This window comes from Typopeltis vanoorti, chromosome 10, assembly GCF_054136105.1.
Source record: "Typopeltis vanoorti isolate ZY-2024b chromosome 10, IOZ_Tvanoo_1.0, whole genome shotgun sequence".
Lineage (NCBI taxonomy): Eukaryota > Metazoa > Arthropoda > Arachnida > Uropygi > Thelyphonidae > Typopeltis > Typopeltis vanoorti.
The window spans coordinates 39,268,410-39,285,581 of record NC_143558.1 but is presented as its reverse complement, the minus strand read 5'-3'; the positions used below and the strand labels follow the sequence as shown (position 1 = coordinate 39,285,581).

Genomic DNA, 17,172 nt, shown 5'->3' with positions numbered 1-17,172 from the left:
TTCAGAAAAAAAACATTTTTGCCATGTATAATTGTCGTTATTTATATATATTCTGACGTTAAATGAAGCATTTTATTTTGTGTTTCTCAAATTATTTTCAGGTGGAAAAAACATACACAAATTATTGGTCGTATAACAAAACCATTTCATGTATCCCTTGAAGTTAACCATTCACAAAACATCGTCCCTGCTCATATGGCGTTTGATAACATCAAAATGGCGGACTGTGTGAAAAGTAAGTATTGTATTAAGTATGTGTGCTTTACTTCCTAGTCCGCTTGTGCTTGTGGACTTACTATGTCGTATAATAAATTGTTGCATCAGATATTGTGCATATAAAAATAAAAATATATATTAAAAATAAATAAATATATATGTATTTATTTATTTTTCATCATCATCATCATCATGCGTATCAAGGATTCAACGATGATTTCTAAGGCCGGAACAGGCCTAGCATGGCCTGTTCCGGCCTTAGAAGTCATCGTTGAATCGTTTAAGAGGACGTCCTGGTTTTCTTTTTCCTAATGGCTTATACTTTAAGGCTTGTTTTGGTAATCTTTCTGTTTTCATTCTTTGAACGTGTTCCATCCATTTATGTTTTTATTTTTTATTTTTTTCTATTACTGGTTCTTGGTTTAATTCTTTCATAATTTCTTCATTTCTTTTGTGATCAAATAGAGTATACTTTGCAATTTTTCTCATAAACTTCATTTCTGCTATTGTTAATCTTTGTTTATCTTTTTGTTTTATTGTCCAGATTTCGCTTCCATACATTAAGACTGGTAGGGCTAATGTATTGTATATTTTAGTCTGGTTTGTTTTTGAGCGAAGTTTGGTTTAAATATAGAGTTAATTACACCTGTTATTTTTAAATAGTTTGCAGTTTTTACGTTTATGTCTTTTTCATTTTCATATGTGATTATGAATCCTAGGTAGTTAAATGAATTCACCTGTTCTAATATCTTGTTATCCATTACTGTTTTAGTTCTTGCTGAATCTTGTCCTTTAGAGGCCACAGTTTTTGATTTTTCTGTTGATATTATCATGTCATAATCTTTGGATATCTCACTTAGATCTAAAATAACTTTCTGTAAGTTATCTTCAGAATTTGTAATTATTATTTGGTCGTCGGCAAAGAGGAGAGTGTTTAAGTTTACAGTAGGAGAAAGTTTAATTCCTTGATGTAAATTTTTATTTCATTTTATTATTATTTCATTTAAGTAGATATTAAAAAGAGTTGCTGAGATGTGACATCCCTGTCGGACCCCTTGGTTTATCTCTCTCGTATATAATAGCTCGTGATTTAATCTTATTTGTATTTGATTATTTTCATATATACTTGTGATAGCTTTAGGATATTATTTGGTATTTGTCTTTCTTTTAATATGTTAAATAATGTTTCTTTTAACTTTGTCAAATGTTTTTTCAAAGTTAATAAATGCAATATGTGTTTCTAAATTGGATTCTCTTCTTTTCTCTATTATTAATTTTAGGCAAAAGGCCGGGTCTATACATGATCGTCCTTTTCTAAATCCATTCTGTACTTCTAAAATAAAGTTTTCGGAATATTTCATTAGTTTGCTATTTAAGATTCTGTTATATATTCTGTAACAGGAATTTATTATACTGATACCTCTATAGTTTTTAGGTTCATCACTGTTACCTTTTTTAAAGATAGGAATCACAGTTGCTTTTTTTCATTCTAATGGGGGATACCAGTTGAATAAATTTTATTTAAAAATAATAAGAGTCTTTCTTTGAATCTTGTTCCTGCGTATTTATATAGTTCTGAACCTAGCTTATCTTCTCCAGGTGATTTTCCGTTTCTTGTTTCTTTCAGGCTGATTTCTAATTCTTCTTTAGTTATTTCCTTTTCATTTTGGTTAATTGTTTGTCAGTTGTCGTTTTTAAAATATTTGTCTGTCCACAATTCTGTGTAGTAATTTAAAAATTCTTCTCATTTCAATTCGGTGTTTAATTTTATGTTTTATTTGGTATCTGCATTTAAGTGTTTCAAAATCTTATGTACATTGGGTCTTATTTTATATAAATCATGTTCTAAATTAGAAACAAATTTGTTCCATGTTTCTCTATGTATTTTTCTGACTTCTCTTTTAGCTATGGCTCTTATTCTTTTATATTCTATTTCATCTGCTAACCTTTTATTGCTTAACTATTTGTGATAGGCTTCTTTTTTTCTTTTTGATTATTTCTTTGATTGTATCATCCAAGATCTTCAGTTTTTTTCTTTTATTGAATTTTTTGGTCTTTCCTAAACTTTCATTTGCTGCTGCATTTAGTATCGTTTTTATATTAAGACATTCTATTTCTATTTCTTCATTTTGTTTTATTTTATCTAGATACTGGTTAATTCTTTGGTCATATAGCCATTGTACATTTGTGTCATTCAATGGTTTAGTTTTATTAACAAATGTTTCAATTTTTATTTCTGTTCTTGTTACATGCAGCCATTTAGGTGGTAATCTTAATTTTATTTTAACAAGGAAGTGGTCACTGCTTATTTCATATCCTCTGTGAACTCTAACATCTAGTGAAAATTTTGATGTCCTTTCATTTAATATAAAGTAATCTAATATTGATATCCATTCTCTTGCTTCCCAAGTATATTTATGTATGTCTGTATATTTATAGAAAAATTTCTTATTTTTTAGGTTTTTATAAACTACAAAGTCAATCAATTTTCTAAACCATTCCTGTTTAGAGCATGTTCTCCATGTATTCCTATATTATTATTAATTTTCGTGTTTCCAATTCTTTCATTTAAGTCTCCTGCTAAAATTACGTAATCATTTTTATTTATTTTATTATATATATTTTATAGCTGATTATAAAAATCAATATTATCCTGTTCTCTTACTTTTTCTGGGGTATATAAACCAATTATTGTTAAATAGCCTCTATATATTTTTATTCTAGCTTCTATTATTCTTTCATTCCATAATTTATAATGTTTTAACTGTTTTGAAAGGGAGTTATGAATCCAAATCATGACTCCTGCTTGTGCTCTTTGGTCTCTGTCGACTCCACTGTATATCACATTAAAATTTTCGGTTCTCATAGTTCCCTTTAATTTCTTTTTTGTTTCAGTGATTACTGCTGTTTTAAAATTTCTTTCATTTAATAATTGGTGTAATTCTATTTCTTTATATGCCATTCCTCTTACATTCCAGTTTGCTATGTGTATTATATTTTGTCGTTTCCATTTTTGTTTTACCTTTTCCATTCCATTGTCGTTTCCCATAGATTCAATCTGATTATATTTTTCTGTCAGCTTACAAGTAGAATTTTTTATTTTTAATATATATTTTTATTTTTATTTATTTTTAATATATATTTTTATTTTTATTTATTTTTAAGATGTATTTTTTTTATTTCTATACCCAAATGCAATTATTACATCTTAAAAATATTTAAAAAGAATTGCTGTATGTATATATGTATATAAATATATATATATATATACATACAGCAATTCCTCGATTAATGCATCCGATTAGTGCGTCATTATTTTTCTACACCCAAATGCAATTAATACATCTTAAAAATAAATGTTATTGATTTTAAAAATTTTCGGTCTATACATTTTTATGGCTGACTATTTAAAAAAAATCAATCACCAAGATGAAATAATTTAGTTACCAATTTAAAACATTTTACAAAGTTATTTTTAATGGCATACAGTATTACACTGTTTCCATGTACACATGTTCCAAATTTAACCCCAAAATTTATGTCGTCTGCTAATCACATAGTATTTTTCTGATCATATTTCGTGCCTCCTTTGCAATTGTTTTCCTTACTTTTTTTATTTTAAAGTATTGTCCCAATCTTTAATCATGAGTAAAAGAATGAGTGAACAAAAAAGTGCAAGTGTGAAAAAGATTCGAAAAATAATCTCACTGGAATCTCACTTATTAAATCAAAAGCATTAAGTGTCTTTGCAACCTTGAAAGAAAGGGTTATCAATGATAGAAAAGAAGAGTTCCACGCTAATGCTGGGTGGTTTGAGCATTTCAAAAAGAGAAATAGCCTATATAATGTTCTAATTACAGGCGAAGCTGTAAGTGCAGATGAGGAGGTGGCCGGAAATTATCCAGAGATTTTGAAGAATACTGTGGAAGAAGGGGGGGGGGGGGGCTATTGTGACTAACAAATAGTTATTGTCGATGAAACTGGCCTTTTTTGGAAACAAATGTCTTCCAAAACTTTTATGTTCAAATCAGAGAAATATCAACCTGGTTATAAGGTCGCAAAGTCGAATGAAATTACTGCTTGCAATATGCTAGCCGTTTGGAAGCACTTTCTTCTACATTGTGCAAATAATTTTCAAATGAAATGGATAATTTTGTTGAGGAAATTGCCAACGTCGGGAGTTAACTGCGTTTTGATGAGATTGACAATAATAACGTACAAGGGTTAATTAAATCTCATTCTAAGGAACTGAGTGATTCCGACCTGCTAAATTTAGATGCACAGCGGCAAGATCCTGAAGAATATGAAGAAACTTTAACCACTAATTGATAGTCAGCCAAAAGAGATTTCACAGAAACAATTTGAAAATATTTTTCGTACAATCAAAGTTTTCAAGCAGCAATGCTTAGAGGTTGACCCTGATGAAGAGAGAAGCAGTAAAAGTTTCAGAAGAATAGAAGAGGCAATAGAGCTATGCCGTCAGTTGTATGGGGAAAAAAAAGAAAAAAAAAGAAATAGAATTCCCACCAAACTACGTTAGCTCAATTCTTTGTTAAGAAGAAGTAGAATAATGAATTTATATTCTGATTATGTTTTATTGTCTTTCAGCTTCATGGTATTCCTTTAACTAGGCCCTGAGACATACTCTAATTCTTTTTATAAAAATTAAGAGTCAAGAAAGAAACTTGAGGAACGAATTATACTTTTTCCCATAGGTTATTATATTTGATTAGTGTGTTTTCGAGTAATACTCCTCTTTTAAAGAACGTATTAAACGCATTAACCAAAAGGTTGCTATATATATATATTTGTAGGAACACATTGTGCGTCATGCGGAAGCGATATCTGAGGGAAAAAAGTAGTTTCGAAATTCACCACCGAGGGGAGCTGCATGATGTACCGGATATAGATGTAGTAATTATTATGTGTGTGTGTGTGTGTGTGTGTGTGTGTGTGTGTGTGTGTGTGAAGAAGAAGAAAAGCAACACAAGCATAAATAATACATTTTTATTCACTTTGTTCAGTGCGCTGCCCTTCCCGGTATGCCACAAACTACATCCTTTGCACAGTGTGTTCAATGGCAAAACGCAGCTGGTCGAGACTGATGTTGCGCACATGCTGCGTTATGCTGCCTTTCAGCGCTTGCAAGTTATTAGGATGATCCCGATAAACCCTGTCTTTGAGAAATCCCATAGCCAGAAGTCACATTGGCTCAGATCAGGTGAACGAAGCGGCCATGCAGTGGGAAACGCACGGCTGATCACTCTGGCTTTCGGGAAATGTTCTCGAAGACCTCTTGTACGGATGAGTATAGGAGCCCCATCCTAAATGAAAATGACTGAATCCATGCACAGCGCTGCTGTAGCTGTGGCACAACAAAATTGTTTATCGTATCGCGATACCTCTCAGTAGTAACCGAGCAGGTAACAGGACCGACTAGAGAATGTCCTCAAAGAAGAATAGTCCAATTATAAAGGAAACTGTAAACCTGCATTAGACAGTAATAACTTTGGGTGAATGGAAAGGAATTCGTTGGATTGCATGCTGGTTTTGCTTGGCCTTTTCTGGCATTGTGGGTATTCACAGCACCGTTCATATGAAAGTGAGCCCCTTTTCTTCACAAAATCATTCATGGCCACGCAACCTCGAACTCCACTCGTGCAGGGAACATTAAATGGAATGTCAATCGACTTTCGAAGTCAAATGTCAATCGACTTTCGAAGTCATGCAGGCGCAACTCCACTGTCATGAGTTATCTTGAATGGGTAAATATGAAGAATCTTCCCTAGAATTTTACAGACAGTTGTGTGAGGCACATCCGTGTGTCCTGATACAGCACGTGCACAGTAGGAATCAACCATATTATTCATGACCCGCTCCACAACGGCAATAGCAACTTCATTCACTTATTGTGAATGATTGGTTTGAGACCTCTGCCAGATCTACCTCCACGATCCTGTTTCTTCAAAAACAGCTAATCATTCTCATTCATCGCAGATCATGGAGTTAGTGGACCTCGTCGACATTTGTTCAGGCGACGAAATTCGCGGAGTGAAGCAACAACATTGCCATTCTATAGGTAGTACAGCTTCACGAGCAAAGCACGCGGGGGCAAAGTTAGTGCCATAAGTATAGCTGTATTAACAATCATTCCATGTACATCTTTATAAACTCTCCTGACACCTTCCGAGTTACGTGATATGCAAATTTATATATAAATTTAGTATTTACAACTCCCTGATGGGTGAATTTTGGAACTGCCTTCCCCTCAGATATCGCTTCCGCATGACATACAATGTATTCTTGCGAAGTTTTGTAGCATTTGGATCATTGGATGGCGCTCCACAGTTATCCCTTAAACGTGGATACTTTACTTTTGATCACCCTATATGTAGAAAGTATTTTACCTTGGGTATATATTATGTTAAAGATACCAAGCAATTTTATAAGCTAGGTTTTTAATCCTTTTTCCCAAGTAAGCAAACAGACAAGTTAGTCGAGTTTGCGCCTGAACATAGTTCAAGTTTGAGGCAACTCGCGGTAATGGTGGAGTAAGCTCCGATCACTTTCCTTAGTATTTTCTCCTAATGCAAAGCACACCCCCTTGCGGAGATGTATGATGCTATGCAATCTAAAGGCAAGGGCCACTACCCAGACCAGCTTCGACCTTTATTGAGCTTTCGTCAATGGGAGCCAGACCCAAAAATGCCAAGGTTGAAGTAAAGTAATGCAGAGCTTATAAATTTTACCTAAACAAGTTGCCATAAGGTGATTTGACCTTATTAAATATAAATCTCAGGATGAGAGTAAGATGTAGAAAGTTTTTTACCTTTGTGGAAATTACAGGGTGGCCATAAAATAACTTTCCCTCTTTGGAGGCATCTGTAACTAAAACCAATAAACGGAATGAGATCAAATTTTATATCGAGGCGTTTGAAGACATGGGGAGATGATTTCCGCGAAAAAAAAGATTTAGTACCAAAAGTTGCCAATAAGGGAAATTTTGGCGCTGACAGAGCCGAAAACAGTAAATGTTTGCAGTAAACGCAGGTAAAAAGAATTATGCAAATTTTACTTGTGTATGTGACAGCAGCGCCACCAATTCCACTTAAAAAGGGATTGGGAACGTTCAGGCAGTTATTCGAATGACTGAAGAATTATGCTCAATATACGTCCTACCTTGCGTCAGAGTGCTACAGGTGACATAGGACCTGTACGTAGGTTATGAAGCCTTCTAAATTCCCGAAGGGCCGCAACGGAATTCCACTTTTTAAGGTAAAACAACTTAACAAGTAAAGCACACTGAGGCAAGTAGGACGCATATTGAGCACAATTCTCCAGTCATTCGAATAACTGCCTGAACGTTCCCAATCTCTTTTTAAGTGGAATTGGTGGCGCTGCTGTCACGTACACATATGAAACTTTGCATAATCCTTTTTACTTCCGTTTACTGCAAATATTTGAGTGGCTTCGGCTCTGCCAGCGCCAAAATTCCTCCTATCGGCGACTTTTGGTACTAAATCTTTTTTTCACGGAAATCATCTCCCCATGCCTTCAAAAATCTCAATATAAAATTTGGTCTCATTCCGTTTATTGGTTTTATCTACAGATGCCTCCAAAGAGGGAAAGTTATTTTATGGCCACCCTATATTTACCCCCAAGGTTGAAAACTTTCTACATCTTACTCTCATCCTGAGATGTTTATTTAATAAGATCAAAGCACCTTGTTAATATATACGATCAGTATATATACGTATATATACGATCAGTATATATATTGATCGTATATATACTGAGAGCTATGATTAAGAAGTTTGAAGAAACTGGATCACTAGGAGTTAGACCTAGCAGAGGACGGAAAGCAGTGCAAGAAGAGACAGTAACAGACGTTGCTACTGCAGTGTTCGACGACACAGGGAACAGTACTGGTCCAAGCGCTCGTGCCATAGCTCGCAAACGTGATATGGCTTATGATACAGTCTGGAAAATGTTACGAAAAATGCTTCACTTCTATCCGTATCCGTTATTATTCCATTTTATCTGCTTTTAATGTAAGCATCCGCTTGTTTTCTGCTCTGCCAGCGCCAGAATTTCCCCTATCGGCGCCTTTTTGTACTAAATCTTTTTTTCGCGGAAATCATCTCCCCATGCCTTCAAAATTATCAATATAAATTTGGTCTCATTTCATTTATTGATTTTAGCTACAGATGCCTCGAAAGAAGGAAAGTTATTTTATGGCCACCCTGTACTAAGGAAAGTGATCGGAGCTTACTCCACTTTTACCACGAGTTGCCTCAGACTTGAACTATGTTCAGACTCAAACTTGACTTACCTGTCTGTTTGCTTACTTAGGAAAAATGATTAAAAACCTAGCTTATAAAAATGCTTGGTATCCTTAACCCATATGTGTATATTATCTTAATGGATTTGCTTTTTTATGATTTTATAAATAAAATCACATCTTGAGAGTATATTCTGTTACACTTTCAACTTTCTAGGTATTATAAAGAATCCATGTAGTATTGTTCATTTCAAATTGTTTGGCAATGTTAGCATTCCAAAAAATTGTTTAGAAAGAGTCTGTATTTCAAGTATCCATCAACTTTCATATCTTGTCTGTTTTTTTAAAAAAAAACATTAATTTTTTCACATATGTATAATATATATACGTGCAGATATTTCAGTATGAGTGCTAAAATTATATGCCACATGAAACTTTCTTGGACTATTTCAAGGAAATCAATCTTTTGCAGCACTGGAGATTACTGGAGTTCTAATCCTGAAAGCGATATAAAGATAAGCCTACAAATGTGCTGCTTTCTTCTTGTTATAAAATTCTGTTCTCACAAATTTATATCTCAATCTTCATGATAACTAAAGTTGATCTCTCGCCAACGCATTATCGATTTCGCAAGAATTTTAGTACAATAAATCATAAATAAGCGTATATTAATTCAGATCATTGAGGATACGCTCCTCACACTATCAATAATCAGATAACACCATACATTGATTATAAAACCACACTTGATTTAAAAATAACTGTTCTTTATAGAATATATGGGTAATGGTCGGTATTGCATTACATAAATACACTGGGGAAATATTTTTCCTTTAAATGATATTGTTATATTAAATAGAGAAAAAGTGTTTAAATGAAGTAGCAAGATAAACTGGGCCATAATAATTGGGAGAAAACATCTAAGATTTTCAGATCATATCTTGCTTATCTCTTTCTGTACCAGTAATCTTCATGGGATTATAAGAATTAGCTCTGGAAATCGAAAGAACACAATGAGTCAAAAAATAGATTCTCTTCTTCTTTATCAAGAATTGTTCAAACAGATACTGTCAGGTCAGGCGGATCGACGCTCTCGATTTCTCTCCATCCTCCGAAGTTCTTTATTCCTTAACACTAATCCAGTTCAGATTTCTTTTTCTGGATCTTCTCCTATCTAGCCTCTCCACGTTTTCCGTGATCTTCCGTTTGGTCTTTCCACATATTTCAATTCCGAAGCGTTTAGACATTCTCGTTATATATTCGAACCACTTCAAGCGAGAGTTCACATTTTCCCAACACTTTCTAGTCGTAAACTATTCCTAATGTCGACATTTCGTATTCTGTCTCTCCTTGTGTTTTTGCCAACATTGTCCTTAAGGCATTTATTTCCATTGCTTGTATTCTACTTAGCCTCTTTTGTTAGTCTCCATGTTTCTGCTACATAACAATACAAAACGAGCAAAACGTAATTCTATCAATTAAACTCCCATTCTTTGGGACATCATTGTCCCAAAGTAGGCTACCATTAAAAAGTGTGTGTGTACCAGTGAAATTCTCCTCGATATCTCCTAATCTTAACATCCATAACTAGAAAGTATGCTTCCTCGATATTTGTACTTCAACGTTTGTCCAATGAGTGAAACATTTGCATTAACGTTTGCATTTTGTCTATAATTTAAAAACTATGCTCTCACTCTTCCGCTATTAATATGTAACCCACTATTTTGTGTCACGCTGTTCCATTTGTCTAGATTCTTCTGTAGCTCTTTTTTAATGTCTTCAAATCCCCACATATCTGCATTCTCAGCTGTTTCTCCTTTCTAGTACTATTCATCACTGCAATAGCAACGGAGAAAGGACACTTCTTTGTCGCAGTCTAGAGTGTAATCCATACCAAATTACAAAATTTAGTCTTTGCACAGTTCTTAGACTTAATATTTCTTCTTTTTTATGCCTATCTTTACCAAATTTTCTTGGACTTTTTCCTGTTGAGCCCAATCACAGGATTTTTCCAAATCACGAATGCCATAAATAGATTTTTCCCAATCTTTCCATCAAAATTGAAGTCAATAGTTCATCGGCCTTTTCCAAAACCTGTTACATTTTCCTCTATAGTTACTACATTCCCTTCTTGAGCTTCCTTTATAGATTGGAACAGTAATCCCCTTAGTCTAATCATCTTCTTTATCCAGATCAGTCTAAAAGAGTTAAGCTAAAAAGAAACAAATGAATAAAAATAAACAAATTATAAGAATATATATAAAAGCATGATTTTCAGTACAAGATTTTGAACTTCGCCATTTGAAATTTTTCAAATGGCGAAGTTCAAATTGAATTTTTCAAAAACGACGATTGTAATATCTAAGACAGATAATTAACGTGGAAAAACTAATAAGAAGAAACAGAAGAAATTTGAGGTATTTTGATCGTAATAATGGCCAAATCAACTAAAAGATATGAGGTCAGTATTGTGTGTGAGAATCAGATGGAGACTACATTTGAATGTAATTCAAATGTAGTCTCAAAACATGCGGTAGAATTACCGCATGTTTTGAGCGAGGATTACAGTATGTCTTAAAGTGAAAGTTTTAATCACACCACTGTGTTTAGTCTGTAATAGTCTGTGGAAGTAAAACTTGATCCTTGGCCAAAATTCCTTTAAGAATAATCGCTTAAAAAGACGGGCAAATGAAGAGATTGATCAGCATGTCAAAAGTCTTAGAATTTGTTCAATTTAACGGGTAGGACATATCGCAAAAGACAATTATTAGTGTTTTGATAAATCTTGATATCCTAAGAAACGCTATAATAGTTGTCTTTTTTTGTAATAGTGCTACCATTAACAATACATCTTCATTCCATAATTTCCATGGGTCGGATTTATCTCAAGCTCTATATCTTTACTTATCTGTCTATGCGTATCAAAGAAGTCATCTCGGTTTTTAATCGACGATGACAACCCATCATTTATATTTTTATGAGAATTCCACATACTGAAGAGTGGAAACTTATTCCATTGCTATCGTTGGTGAGATAAGGATTAGGTAATCCAAAAACTCCACTTTTGAGACCATATATAGAACTTATTTTTTCAAGCCCTTTGGCCTCGAACAAATAAGATGGTGGTCACACCGGCAATGAAGATCATCAGCCACTTAAAGGAATTCAGAAAGATCTATGGAAGCCACATAGGATACGAACCTAAAGCCTTGGAATAGGCTAACCAGGACGGCATTTAAATATGTATTGCAGCATATTAACTTTAAATACTACTCAACTAATGAAGTACTAAAATCATATATATGTGGACTTTCTGAAACTCTTTTGTATAGAATTTTAATAATCCACCATAGATTATCTTTCAAAACAATATTCTAGAAATTTTAATGAAAGAAAGCGGTCACATCAGTTCACTTCATAATTAGTTATTTTGTACATATCCGAACAGGTAACATTATTATAACGACCCTACGCTTTCCCTACTTGTTTCCATGGTTACATGGCATCTAATTACATTCATTAACAGACAAGCGAAACATTCTAATGGCTTCGCCAAAATGACATGCCCACAGACCCCCTTGTGGAATTACTAGAGCTTCCCGAGTAAATGAACAACAGTTCATGAATTATGGAGCAGACCACTGTTCTCTAACTGCACTTTGATTTATCAGAGTGGAACACGCGGATAATGCGTCTAGTTTTCACTTAGATTAAATATTAACTAACGATCTTCATTAACAAACTGCTTGTAAAATATTCTGTTAAAAGTATGGTAATATAATGCAATCATCGTTTTCATGCAGAGCCACATTCACCGAGTGCTTGCCAACCAGGTCACTTCAAGTGTTCTACTGAGATATGTATTGAGATGAACCAAGTGTGTGATATTAATATGGATTGTCTCGAGGGCGAAGATGAAGAGCAAGACTGTGGTATGTATTTGCTGTAATGTAATTTGCCAAATGATTTCATCTATCGGTCTTCTTTCTCCCATCGTAAATTTATTTTAACAGTGTTGTAGCATAAACATTCTGGAATATACTGATGCTTCAACATCCTTAAAAATAAATCCAGGATAGGCCTCGTCATAAACATTAATTGTGTTAGGACTGTCTTGCAAATGTGTATAATTAAATTTACCAAATTAATAAAGTCACAGTGCAAAATTATTGTTTATTATATAATTACTATATATAACTACGTAAATATATTATTCAATAGAGGTTATTTGAAAAAAAGACCGAAAAAAAACAACTCTGCAGCTTTATGTAATAGAATCAAGTTATGTTTAACGTTATGGAATTTAGTAGGAATATGCTGAATCATTAATTTTTATGTCTTAAGTTTGACCCTTTATATGTCTGCTAGGCGAGTATAAAAGATGGTCATTAAGCAGCTTTTTTCGTGAAGTCCCCAAAATGTTTTAAAGTACATCCATTATCAACTTAATTACATCATTAGACTTATTGATCTTCTATTTATTTTTATAATAATTCTATACGCAAATGAGTGTAAAACATTGGATGGATAAGACGTTGCGAAAAAGAGAGAAGGAAGGAGAGAACGAGACAAGGAAATGGCAGAGGAAAGCCGTGGTGTCTCCCTCATCGTTATTTGTACTGTAACTGGGATGAAGTGAGGGAAGAATTCCTTCTAGAGTGATTAATATTGCAGGAGTGTAAGAGGTGTTCATCAGTTGGAGTTGTGCATAATTAATTAGCATTTATTTCAAAGTTTTTTTAAAAAGAAAACTTTGAAAGAAGAACACATTGGCGTTTTGCCCCCTGGTCATATTAAAACTTGGATACAAGTTGGTCAGAATTTTAGCTTTGTTCCATTTATTAAATCATTATATGAATTACATCAATTTCCAAGTCAGATATTCTTCCTCCTTATCTGAATTCAGTACATAAGATACTCGTAAATATACTGGCTTCATAGCCTTAGTTCTTTGACTGTCATTCAAAGCAATTCATCCCTGCTGAAGCGATATATGCCCTTGGTTAGCGTCATTCTAGGACCACATCTTATACAAATATCATCGGATTTTCTTTGATTCACCAACATAGGAAAATCAGCTGGAAAACATGTCAATTAACAGACAAAATATTACTGCTCATAGTAATATCATAGCAGTGCTTGGAAAGCAGTTAATGTAAAATAATATTTAAAGCATTCAAGCTTTAAATTCGAATTTTGTTAATTTAAATTCGAATTTAAATTCGAGCATTAATTTCGAATTTTGTTAATTACAAATACAGTACACATTAAAAAATAGATAGGAATGCGCCTCTTACGAAAAACCTAAAACTTTGTTGTTTAGCTAACTGGTGCTTTTCAAGGTCAATATTACGCTATTTAAAGTTCTTTTTATGGCAAACCTTAGGCAAAATATTCTTATCTAGTGTAATTCCTGTACTACATATTTTATATCATCTTGTTTTATTTTGTGAATTGCTTCTATTGTTTAATGAAATATATTTATTTCTAGGTATTATATAGGGCGAAATATAGTTTTAGATACTAAGTTAGAAACTTAACAATAGATGGCGTTAAAATCTTTCTTTTGCAATGAGTCTAGAATTAAAAAATGAAGGTTATTATATTAAATAGATAATTAAATTGTATGTTTATTAAATACAGTTTATTCAATTCAGTGCAGTATGTCGCTGAACAAACACCCAGCTAAGCTAACTTTATTCTTCTTTCTGGCTTTCAACATAGAATAATTTTCGACATTCAAATCTTTGTGATAATTTACATTTACGTCACCTTTTCTGGGAGATATCCACGGAATCGTCCGCTACAAAAGAGACGTTCAGATGTAATTTCTGTTACACGATAGAGTTGAAAATAATTCTAATTAGAGCCTAACCTCTGGCACTCTTCCCAAACTTCTCGTTTAACCCTTCAGTCAACAGACGAGCAGACCTCCAGCAGCGTACATTGGGTACAAGCGTTTGTTATTACACAGAATTTCGCTCAGCGGATTCATTGCACAATCTGATGAAGAATCGCTGCAGGAAGATGGCTAATTTAAGCTGAATTCATTAGTTTCTATAAGCATAGATAGCCTAACTTGGATAGACAAACTGTTTCTTTTGAAACCACATTGAATTGGGAACCCTAACTTTTTAAAAGGCATTTATATTTGTCGATTTTAATGGTTGTTATTAATGGATTCTATTCCGAAAGTGGCGTAGGATATAGACTAACAGTGCCGAGAACTTCTTCCCACTTTTTCTTAAATAACAAGACCAACTCTCCTGCATCTTTTCTTTTCAATTCACAGAAACAAATGGATTAACTAATAAACTAATATATTAATACATATATTTATTTTCATTTTTTTTTTACATAATTTTAAGCAAAAATAGATTTGCGAATCGTTCTGCTCACTGTTCGGAGTTATTTCATTTTCGCAATACTTTAGCCGCGTTGCGTGTTCCCTGATTTTTTTATGTTGTGACATTCTCTCGCCATAGATTGTAAAACTTATAATACATTAACACCGTGGAAGGGCTGAGACTTTTTTATTTGTTATTGGATCACATAATCCGGGAACTGTACTTCAGAAACTAAACATAGAACTTTATCAGACCACTAGAGCGGACTCCTGGATTACGTAAATAAATAAATAAATGAAAATTAATAGTAACAGACATCTCTACACGCACACGCGCACACACACATACGCACGGTGAGAGAGGGAGAATAACGAACGCAGTCATAGAAAATAGAGAGAAAAATGGAGAAAATGGAGAAAAAGCAAAATTAAAGACAGAGTAGTAGATGGATATGGGTATCACTGTCTTAAGGTATTTATTTCTTCCTTTTGCAGATCAGATCCCTCCTGATGCTTACTGTACGTTTGAGAATGGCACCTGCAACTGGATTAACGCCAAGGAGGATAACAGCAAGTGGGTTCTCCATCAAGGGGCTATTCCAAGCCTACGCACTGGTCCAAGTGAAGATCACACCTTCAAGAATAGCAGTGGTACGTAGGAAATTCATTCAGCGATTTCATTAACCGATTCTTACCCTCGTAATTAATCTTTTGCATTGCTTATTAATCTATGCAGCTTTCTTTGCATGCTAATTGAATTACTATAATTAATCTTAGTTGAAGGATTCATTGGAATGATTTTAGATCTCATCTCTCCTTTCTTCTTTTCACTTTCTTTTGTTCTCTTAACCGCTTTCTTTATTTTTTAACTGATCAACGTCGTATAAAACTTTATATAATAGTGTGATATTATTACTTTCTAAAGTACGTACAACTTGAGTCTTGTAAGAACGAATTCATTCTATATGCTTCTTAAAGCACAGGTAAAATCGAAAGATAAGACCTTAATTGCTGGCATGCAGAAAGGCACAGGAATTATGTAGCATGCTTGATCAGTATTCCGCATACAGACCATAGCACCTTCAGGCACAGTTGCAGTATTATTCATTAATGACACGGGCACACACTCATCAATCTGCAAGCTGACAGGCGTCTCGCTGGCAATTAATTGAGGTAAAGTTTTAACGCGAGCATTTCTCCTTAAAGTCAACTTCATTAAGAGCTGGTTATAACGGTCCGGTGAATCTTCAACAGCATTCATTCGAGAAAGATAGGTTAACGGGAAAATGCTGTCAAAAGACTGCATAAAATATGACGTCATCCTGCACGCTTGGCTGCAGTCTTATACTATGTAAAACTGTAAGGAAATTAAATTGTAGATATAATTATTTCTCTTTTGATAAAAATATAAAATATATTTAAAAAAATGAAAGAAAACGAGTAGAAAGATAATTAATATTGCGATATTTATTTATTATATTAGATGCAGTCAATTCATTTATAAAATAGCTATACTTCCGTCAATGCTTTTATTATCGTCTTTACAGCTGTAATCTTATGTTAAATGTCATTATTTTTCGAACTCGATAAACCGAAACATACTTTTTTTCTTCGTTAGTAATGAATTAAGAATGAAATCTTACTTAGGAATGTTACTTCATTTTTTAATTTCATTTTATTTTTATGCAAACATAATTATCAAGATATGGAACAGCAACCAATATGAACAAGTCACAGGCATTTTGCAACAATATATTAGAAGATTATGATGACATGTTTATGCATTTTGTTTATTGTGATTAATTTCTTACTTATCTGTTTTGAGTGGAAGGTTCATATATACTAATATTCCTTATTAATATTTAAAAAAATTACAAATACTGTGACTGTGGAAGAAGGAATTATGACTGGTGAACGATATTGCAACGAAGTTCTTATTGCAACAAAGTTTTTCAATGTTCATCTTCGATTATTCCGTGGTGCTGTAGGCGAAGAATTCATTTTTATGGATGACAATAATACGCTACATCGTACACGAGCAGTGGAGATACCTCTGAAGATTGAGGATATTAATCTAATCGAGTGGCCAGCACGCTCCCCAAGATCTCAACCCATGGAACACGATTGGAACGCAATAAGGAGACGCATTACTGCTCGAAATTCCCCTCCAGAAAACAAACGAAGCCTTATCCTTGCTCTGAAGGAGGAGTGGGCCAGTCTGCTTGAAAAACTCCTGAATCACTTGGCGCTAAACATGGTAAGACGTAGTGAGAGCTGCATCGCAGTTCGGGATGGACATATTCCATACTGAAATGTCTCTCTGCATAGT

At 33.7% G+C, this 17,172-nt stretch overlaps 1 protein-coding gene across 3 annotated transcripts in view; it reads left to right on the top strand.

Moving 5' to 3' along the window:
* Positions 1-17,172, top strand: part of LOC150102353 (leukocyte tyrosine kinase receptor-like) — a 535,474-nt gene that overhangs the window by 411,944 nt on the left and 106,358 nt on the right. For all 3 annotated transcript variants that reach the window (XM_090398770.1, XM_090398769.1, XM_090398768.1), the window contains 3 exons: positions 102-235; positions 12,301-12,429; positions 15,339-15,494. In XM_090398770.1, coding sequence (XP_090254896.1) covers positions 102-235; positions 12,301-12,429; positions 15,339-15,494 — 419 coding nt within the window. The remainder of the gene's footprint in view (positions 1-101; positions 236-12,300; positions 12,430-15,338; positions 15,495-17,172) is intronic.